The sequence below is a fragment of the Tupaia chinensis genome, unplaced genomic scaffold (assembly GCF_000334495.1).
Source record: "Tupaia chinensis unplaced genomic scaffold, TupChi_1.0 Scaffold000573_1, whole genome shotgun sequence".
Lineage (NCBI taxonomy): Eukaryota > Metazoa > Chordata > Mammalia > Scandentia > Tupaiidae > Tupaia > Tupaia belangeri.
Genome location: NW_006160087.1, coordinates 3,770,416 through 3,779,654, shown reverse-complemented (window position 1 = coordinate 3,779,654; position 9,239 = coordinate 3,770,416). Strand labels below are relative to the sequence as shown.

Genomic DNA, 9,239 nt, shown 5'->3' with positions numbered 1-9,239 from the left:
AAAAACCTCTCAAAAAAAAAAAAAAAAAGAAAAGAAAAGAAAGGCAAGGCAATTGTAGGCATATGTGGCCACGCGAGGCCACAGATCCAGCCCAGCGGTCAGTCACTGGTGCTGTCTGAAGCGTACACCTGGCCGCCAGGGCCTCTGCATCTGCATCCTTGTCCTCTCTCCACACGCCTGCTCCTCAAGTCAGCTCCTCCCTACAACACACCTGGCACCTGTCCTTCCCGTCCCTTCTATGCCCTCCCGTGATGGACAGCACTCAATACCAACCGAGCACTTAGTCCCTCACGTGTTCCCACCGTTACACACACAGGACCCCAGTCCTTTGGAGGACACCACAGACAACAGTTAACTGATGTTTCTAAGGGAATGCCTGAAATTCAACTAGGCTAGCATTCATGACAAAAACCTAACCCACAGTAATTCCTTCCTTCCTAGAAAGGTCTCACCAGGCCAGCAGGTGGCATAGATGTTAAGGCACTGGATTCCACATTGTTGACCGTGATTTGGGTCCTGGACCCGGTGACTTGAAACTCACGCCAGGCACATGTGTGTGTGTGTGTGTGTCCAAAATCCTGAGAAGGGAATGGAAGAGACGAGACTGAAGCATGGCCATCCACTCTGGGGAGTGATTTCTCACTTTCTCTCTGTATGTCTCTTTGGTGAGCACATGCACCCTATAGCAAAAATTTTGTGTGTGTGGGAATAATAAAAAATAAGTAAATGGAGAGAAAACAAAAGCCCCACCCTCGGGCAGCACAGTGAAGCTGGTAACGTGCACAGCACTGCTCGGCCTTGCAGTCACCCTTCCTCCACCTAAGGCCAGCGGACCTCTGCATGAACCCCTACTGAGCACACCTGATCACTCGTTGTCGAGCCTTTGGTTTTACCCTTCCCCCCGGAATCTTCATTCTCTTCTTACATAAGTAAGTCTATCGAGGCAGAGAGCTCAGGAATCCCATCTTTCTCAAGTCTTCCCTTCCCCAGAGACCAGAAGCTCGCTCCTATTCCAAGGTCCTTAGGCTGTGGGCATGAAGTCACCATTACTGCTTCACACAGTGATTCCTGAGCAATGCAGGGGAAAGGAAAGTTTCTCTTTGTAAAAGGGATGCTTGGCTACTGATAAAACAAAAAAGAGAAACAGGTTATAATCTGTAGCCTACAGATGAATGATTCCCCCAAAGTTGTCCCTAAAATTGAGTGTCAAAAAATTGTGTACATTATTCCAACAAGAGAGACCATGGCGTTTTTTTTTTTTTTTTGGGAGAGATTTTCACTGTAGGGCGCGTGCGCTTGCCAGACAGACAGAAAGAGACAGAGACAGAAAGCGAGAAATCACCCCCAGGGGGATGGTCACGCCGCAATCCCTTCTCCTCCATTCTCCTCTCGGGATCTTGGGCACGCACGCACACGTGCCCGGTGTGAGTTTTAAGCCACCAGGTCCGGGACACGAACCGCGGTTGACTACGTGGGAGTCCAGCGACATAGCCATTACGCTAACTGCTGGTTCCCTCCAACAAGAGAGACCATGGCTTTTGACATGATAATAAGAGTGCCACTAAAAAGATTAAGTTTAGTGCTCGTTTCGGCAGCACATAGACTAAAATTGGAACAGTACAGAGAAGATTAGCATGGCCCCTGTGCAAGGATGACACGCACATTCGTGAAGCGCTCCATATTTTTACGGAGGATCTACTGCTGAGTGAAGTAAACCAGGCTATGAAAGAAAGAGATTGTATGTGTCCACTTAATATATACCGACTATCCACATGCTATGGTAGAGAGCCAAATACTGGAGGACATAAAGGCAGTGAAAATATTTAACGAGAATAAGACAGTGTGGAAGTGGGGGTGAAGAGAAGAGGATAGAGAAAGATAGCAAGAGAACAAATAGGCATGACATTAGTGGGACACAGATACGGCTTATTACCTGTTGATGATAACGTGTATAGTATTCTCAACTGGACTGGTCTGAGAAGTATTTCATGACAGGTAAAGTCTTTTTACAAACAAAATGAAAATAGTGATTGACTGGTTAAAAAAAATTTGCAATAATAATAATGATGATGATTGGGAAAACAATGAAAAGATACTGAATGATGAAGTGGGGATTTTAATATCTTTGCACTGACTGACATGCATGGCATTCCCTTTTGAAAAAGCAAAGTAATACACTGTAAGGTTATGTGCATTTCAATGTAATATAAGCAAGATTATGATGACAATAAATAATTTTTTAAAAGTAAAAAAAAAAAAAGATTAAGTTCAGATCCAAGAAGAAACATTCCCGAGCATTGTACAAGAATCTTCTATTCTTGGGGGACCAGCAGCAGGCATAATGGCTACATTGCTGGACTCCCATGTAGTCGACCACAGTTCAAGTCCCGGACCCAGTGTCCTAAACTCGCGCCAGGCACACATGCATGTGTGCCCAAGATCCTGAGAGGACAGTGGGAGAGAAGGGATTGTGGCATGTTCATCCCCCCTGTGGGGTGATTTCTTGCTTTCTGTCTCTGTCTTTCTAGCAGGTGCACACACCCTACAGCAAAAACCTCTCCCCCCCGCCCGGCCAAAAAAAAAAAAAAATTCTATCTGGTCATGAGTTATTTATACATGGACTATTAGCAAGTACTCTAGTTCTAAAGGACACATGGGGCCGGCAGGTGACGTGGTGGTTACGGGTGCTGGATTCCCACATGGCCGATGGCGGTTGGAGACCCAGACCTGGTGGCTTGCTTTCTCACTTTCCCTTTCTGTCTTTATCTGGTCAAATTAAAAAATGATAATAACAAATGGAATTTTAAAAGAAATCATTGTTTTTAAGAAAAGGTCTAAAGGACACACATATTGGAAAGTGGCCTTAAGTCTCAAAGAACAGCCTCTAAGCCTATTAGAAGACTAGTTTCACAATTTACTTCTGAGATTTGGAAACTTAGTAAAGCAGATGCACTGAGATAATAGATCATCATAATAGGGCTAGGAGAAAATCCCCCACCAACTCAGTCTGTTAAAGCAATGCAGAGGACACAGAGGGCAAGAGCCAGTCCTCGCCCTCAAGGAGCTGACAAGCGAGAAGGGCTACTGACAAGTGACCACGGTACAGGAAGACACGGCATCTCCCTTCCTCGAAGGAGACACAAAGGACTGCGGAGTTCGTGGTGGCTGGCAGACCGTTTTTTGACTGGAAGATCAAGAGAGGAAGGCAGGCCTGGTGGTGATAGTACACCCGTGGTCCCAGCAGTGTTGGAGACTGAAGCAAGGGGACTGTGTTACCGTGAGACAATAGCCGTAACTCCCTACTCCACACACGCACACGCACAGAAGGTGTCAGTGCTAAACCTTAAAAAATAAGCATCTTAATTAGAAATGGAAAGGAGAATAAAATGTGATGGGACCTAAAAGGGTAAGAAAGAGTAGAGGGGTAAAATGTGAGAGTAAACAGCAACTTCCAGTAGAAAAAGGATCTTTCCTTCACAGCAATTACTGACTTCACACCGAAGCGGAGCCTTGGGGGGCTGGAAGTCTGAAGGACTAACAGTATGGTCCTCAGGCATACTGTTAGGGCCTCAGTACAAGATGCGTGAAACAGTCTACTGGGAGAAACAAGAACCGCAGCCCATGAGATAGAATAACAATGACCACGTCACACCGCGGGGGTTATCCATGATGAGGCCCCTATGTTGCAACAACCAAGACACTGATGGAAAGCCAGAACCCAATGAGAGATCTTAGTTTTAAAATAAAAACGAGTATTTTCAAATGTTGCTGAAATGGCTTACAGGTGGATCCAGGCAGCCCCGATCTTACATCTCTGGGTAATGGCTTTGTTGATGTGATCACATTAAACACTTGTAGCTTTGAAAAAGGATGTGTCTACTTAAGTCCTAAGAATCATTTGGCCTCCACAGCTTGGTGAAATTTTTTAGAAAGCACGGAGCAATAAATCCAACTTTATTATGAACTACAGAATAATTACATAAAAGAGAACTAGAATTTGGTTCTTAAAAGAGTGGATTAAACACTTCTTAAATAAAAGAAAAGGGTTAGATTGGTTGAGTTAGACTTGGACTAGAAGCCAAGATTTAAAAATGGCCAAAAGGAGGAAAAAGGCACAGCAATTCAATCCCTACAGGCAAAGAGGCAAACCTGCTGGGAGCTGCAGGACGAAGAGTGGCCACTGCAGTCCACGCCCTCCAGAAGAGTGAACTTTGTGGAGACACACACATTTACACCTCCCTGAGAGGCAGCTCATGGGAAACTATACCTTCACAGGGTTACCTCGTTGTCTATTGGTCAAAAGTCATTTAATATTAGCTGCTCATGACAATAACTGAAGGCACAACATGGTCCAACAAGCCTCCAGGTACAGATCTTCTGAGCTTGGAGATGAGGTCCTGCCATTTCAAACCTACAAGTCTGTACTTAGTTCGAGTCCTGGACTAGGGTAAGAGAGATCACAGTTCCTCCAGCGCTTTGCACAGGGAGACACGTGGCACTTAACAAGGCCAGACAGCTCCCTGCCCCCCTTTTTCTAATTCAGAGAGATTATCCTCATTTTTTTAAAAAATGTAAAAAGCAACACAGTAAATCCTAGGGTAAGATTTATTAGGCTTCCAACTCCAGAAGGTAGAGATATAAAATTTTCCAAGGACTTAGGAGTAAAAGAGCCAACTAACTCCAACATAGACTTTACAGAGTGATTCTTGTGTGTTTTGCACAATCACATTTCAGCCCCAGTGCAAGGTGGTCAGACCTTTACCTATGGCAGCTGCAGCAGCTCCCTGTATTAAAAACACGACTGATAAGATGAGCCACCGCTGCACTTTTGACAGTGAGGGGTCACAGAGTTCACTGTTTTACAACCACAACCAGCCAAAGTATTACAACCACTAAAGTCTTCAAATAGGTTACTTCAGCATCTAGCAGAGTTGTGTTCGAAGAGGTGACACCAGCTCCCGCACATCCCAGGTGTTCGAGAGAGAGCCACCAAAGGCAGTGACCCTGGCATGTGAAGAGCTTCTCAAGGGAGACACAGGCCGCACAGAACGTATCCCCGGTGAGTTACTGAAGGCCAGCCACTGGAAAGGCCCAAGGGCGCCCCCCCACACCCACCCACTCTTAGTTACTTGACTAATTTGCTGGCCAGAGGGAGAGTAGAGAGGGTGACAGAGACACACACAGTACCTGTTGTTGAGAATTGTAGTCAAAAAGTCCCACAGTTGCTGCAGCTGAGTCCACGGGTACCTGCGTGCCTGCGTAATCAAACTGCAGAGGCTCCATGCCCACATGCTCCATGGGGTCCAAAGGGACACTCTGGGACTCCATGTTGGAGAAGTCCTCCACGGGCTTGGCACCACTGGTGCTGGTCAGCTGGGCTAAGCCCTCAGAACCATTCTGGTTTGGACCCAGAAGATCCACTTCATTAGCAGAGTTCTGGCAATTACCAGGGGTACGGCTAAACAGAGAAAGTAAAGGGCATTAAACCTTATTCCGAGCCGTGAGGGACACTACAGCAACCCACGTATAAGGACAGTGTACTTGACACAGTTTATTATCAACAGTGCTTAAAACCAGTCCTACGAAATAACCAGAGCTCATAACGTGGTGCTTACACGGTCACATCCCCTCGGGTGAGTCTCAGACTGCTTGCCTCCCCACCTGAGCCACCCCTTAAATTTACCTTAACTGCAAATAATTTACAACCCATTCACCCAGGACTCCAGATCTGAGAACAAGGGATGATCCGGGGAAAAAACCACTGCCTGTGGGACCCATAAAAACAGAGATCCCAAAATGCTGGCAGCAAAATAGGACTCCCAAAAGCAACATCTACTCTTTAAATATAGAGCTGATGGGAAGTCTGTGCCTAGGAGAAATTCCACATCTCAAAATAATTCCGGTAAAAGGTTTTTATGTACTACTGATATTTCTCAACAATCCTAAAACTACCTTCTCTTTCCAAGAAACCAAATAGAAACAGACGATCTCAAAATAGAACAGTATAAACTCATGTTCGAGGACGTGTCCCAGTAGTGGGACGTGCCCTGTAAGGAGACAATTCTAAGAATTGAAAGTAAGGAGAAGAGGGGGACCAGACCCGTGCCTGGAGGTTAGGGGAGCCAGGTGCCACACGGCTGACTGCACGCCCTGAAACTCAGCCCTGGCGGCTATCGAACGAGCCAGGCGCATGTGCACACGTGGGGACTGCTGCATGACCGTGCCACAATGGGGTGGGGGTTCTCCCTCTCCCCCTGTCTCTGGCAACTGCATGTATCCTCTGGCAAATTTAAAAAGAAAGAGTAATGTGAGGAAATACTTTATCATCCAAACTAGGACACTCTTAAGAACAGACAAAAAAAGGCCCTCCTGATAAGTGTCCTGAACACAGGTATGAACAAGTCCTAGCCTGAGTAACCCGGGATATGCCATCCTCCTGTAAAGGGTGACAGAATGACATGACCAACCTCAGACACACACACGCTGCACTATAGTAGGAGGGGTGCTGCCTGTGGCCACACCCAATGCTCATCCTTCCTGGAGTTTGGAGCTGGTACCTAGTAAAGCTGTCATGTTCCTTCACATACACGGGTACAAACACCACCACCACCTCCCGCCCCCAGTCAGACTCCACAGGATACCACTGCAGGCTGTTAGAGATTTGGGGCAGAGCGGCTACCTAACTCATATGAAAGATGTCAAACAGTGCTTAGTCTCCTGTGCCTCAGACTGCTTCCAGGGACTGTAAGTAATACTTCACATATGCAAGTATGTGAAGGAGTAGACTAGGAACACTAAACAACTGAACGTTGCTCTCTAAATAATGATGCAAAATACATCTTCATTTTGGCTGTGGTAAGTGTTAGGGTAGGGGGTGTGCGCTATGTGCATATACACACATTAACTGTAGACAGACATTAAAATGATTCAAACTTGAATTCTCTACCCAAATATCATTAAACAAGAAATCTTACAGACTTTACAAAATATAAATCATAAAGAAAGGTGCCTACATAAATGAAAATTACCTGCCAACTGTGGAAGACAGATATGTGTTATTTTAATACCACGTAGATTAAACTATACAGCAAAATCTACATATTGGTCATGACCAGAGATGAGCGGAGATGCATCTGTGAAAGGGCTATGATCAAGAGTAAGTGGTCTGGGGCCAGCAGATGGCGCGGTGGTTAAGGCACTGGACTCCCACACGGCAGACCACAGTCTCAGTCCCAGATCTGGAGACTTGCTTTCTCACTTTCTCTCTCTCTCTCTCTCACTTTCTCACTGTGGAAGACAGATATGTGTTATTTTAATACCACGTAGATTAAACTATACAGCAAAATCTACATATTGGTCATGACCAGAGATGAGCGGAGATGCATCTGTGAAAGGGCTATGATCAAGAGTAAGTGGTCTGGGGCCAGCAGATGGCGCGGTGGTTAAGGCACTGGACTCCCACACGGCAGACCACAGTCTCAGTCCCAGATCTGGAGACTTGCTTTCTCACTTTCTCTCTCTCTCTCTCTCTCTCTCTTTCTCTGGTGAATTTAAAAATAACAATAAACTTAAATAAATAATTATATTTTTAAAAAGGACCAAGTCGTTAAGCTACAGCTCTGGTTCTTGAAAAAACAGCATCTGACCCACCTACCTCAAATGGAGTTTATGAGACTTAAGTAGGAGAATGCCTGCGTTCTCGACCATCGGCCCTCCAATGGCCAGGACAGGACACAGTGCCTTTGGCAACCATAGCTTTCAAACACGGTGCTTTGGGGAACAGCCCTAAGGCACCTATCCCGGGTAATTTTGATACTTGAAAATAACTGAAATGTCTTTAAGGAATCACACTGTGACTTCCAGGATACTACACAAATACGAACTCCACGAGTCTGGCAAAGCATCCAGCACTGATTTTTAGAAGCCCCACCTCACCAGTTATCTGTCAGTCTGTGTTTGTTGCTGGGGCTGCCCTACATATGGGTCTTATAAAGAAAACACAGGGGCAGGGGTTGGGAGCAAAATCAAAACAAACAAAAGCCCAGAGCCCATATTGCAGAAATCAGAAGTGTAGAACATACAAACCTAAAGTCTTTGGCGTCTGCATCGATCCCATTCTGCACTGGTAAACCATTGGCCTTGTCCATCACATCACCCTCCTCCTTCAAATCTCCTAGCTTATCTCCATCAAACGTGCCCTTGTTCTTCTTTTCACCTTTGTCGTTTTCATCACTGTCTGCATCCCTCGGGCCCTGTTTAAAAAATAGCTTCAGCTTCACTAATCGTCAACTACCAGCAGTGGTGACCGCTGCGGGCACCAGACTGCGCTCAGTTATTTAGAACAGGCAGTGCTCTGCCTTCTCAGACATTACACTTGAACAGACAACACAGAGGCAGGACACTGCAGAAAGTCTGGCCAAAGGGGAAGACAGACAGACATTTATGTCACAGAGTCAGGACAGTTTTATACCCCCAGTGTCCCACCACCCTGTTTTCCCCTCTTCCTAAAGCCCAGATACAACTTTGTGCTTCCCGGCCAATACGCTGCCCTCAGATCCAGCTCCATCTAAGAGCGGCGGGACTGCTGAGAAGCCCAGGTGCCGAGGAGAGACTTTCGCTCATGAAAGAACTTCACTCTCCCATGTGCCCTGGCTCCCAGATGCTGAGCTAGGTGTGCAGGCACTTTGTGCCTCCCCTGCTGCATACCTGATCTTGGACTGTAAGAAAGACCTGCCAGCCTGCACGGAGCCCTCCCCAGGTCTGCCTGATATGCCCTGAAGCTGGTGCATCGACAGTTCATCGCGCTCCCTTTACTTTACTTTTCTAATGCTTCAAAAAAGTTCAATCTGACTGAGCAATTATCTCACAGAAGTACTCTAACACTGTTTACTGTCTGCCATGACCTAGCACAGTGTTCTTGAGAGGGTAAGTGGGAGCATGTTAAACGAAGCATTTGAGAGAGATTCTCTCTAAAGGGTTTCAAACTGTCAAGCGTGCAATTCTGGGCCCAAAAGAACGAATCTGGTGCCAGATGTGCCATGTTCTGTCTTCTCCTGCTGGTGTTCTAGATTATGCCCAGGACATAGGTGATAAATACTCCCGGATTACCAAAATTTAGTTTGGGCATAGGGACTTGACATGACAGTGCTTTTGCAGAACCTCACACCAGAGGGTCCTGAGCAGCCTCTGCTTTTGTCCAAGTAGGGGGAGGCAACCTTGCTTTTCCCCATGCTGACTCC

The 9,239-nt window shown here is 46.2% G+C and overlaps 1 protein-coding gene and 1 non-coding gene across 2 annotated transcripts in view; one reads left to right on the top strand and one right to left on the bottom strand.

Annotated features, from left to right (window-relative positions):
- Positions 1–9,239, bottom strand: part of PUM1 (pumilio RNA binding family member 1) — a 151,749-nt gene that overhangs the window by 66,818 nt on the left and 75,692 nt on the right. Inside the window, 2 exon segments of the mRNA XM_027775558.1 lie at positions 5,188–5,458; positions 8,086–8,252. Of these exon segments, the coding sequence (XP_027631359.1) occupies positions 5,188–5,458; positions 8,086–8,252 (438 nt within the window).
- On the top strand, positions 1,580–1,686 carry LOC114009614 (U6 spliceosomal RNA). Its single transcript, XR_003550999.1, has one exon. It is a non-coding gene; the product is annotated as a U6 spliceosomal RNA (small nuclear RNA).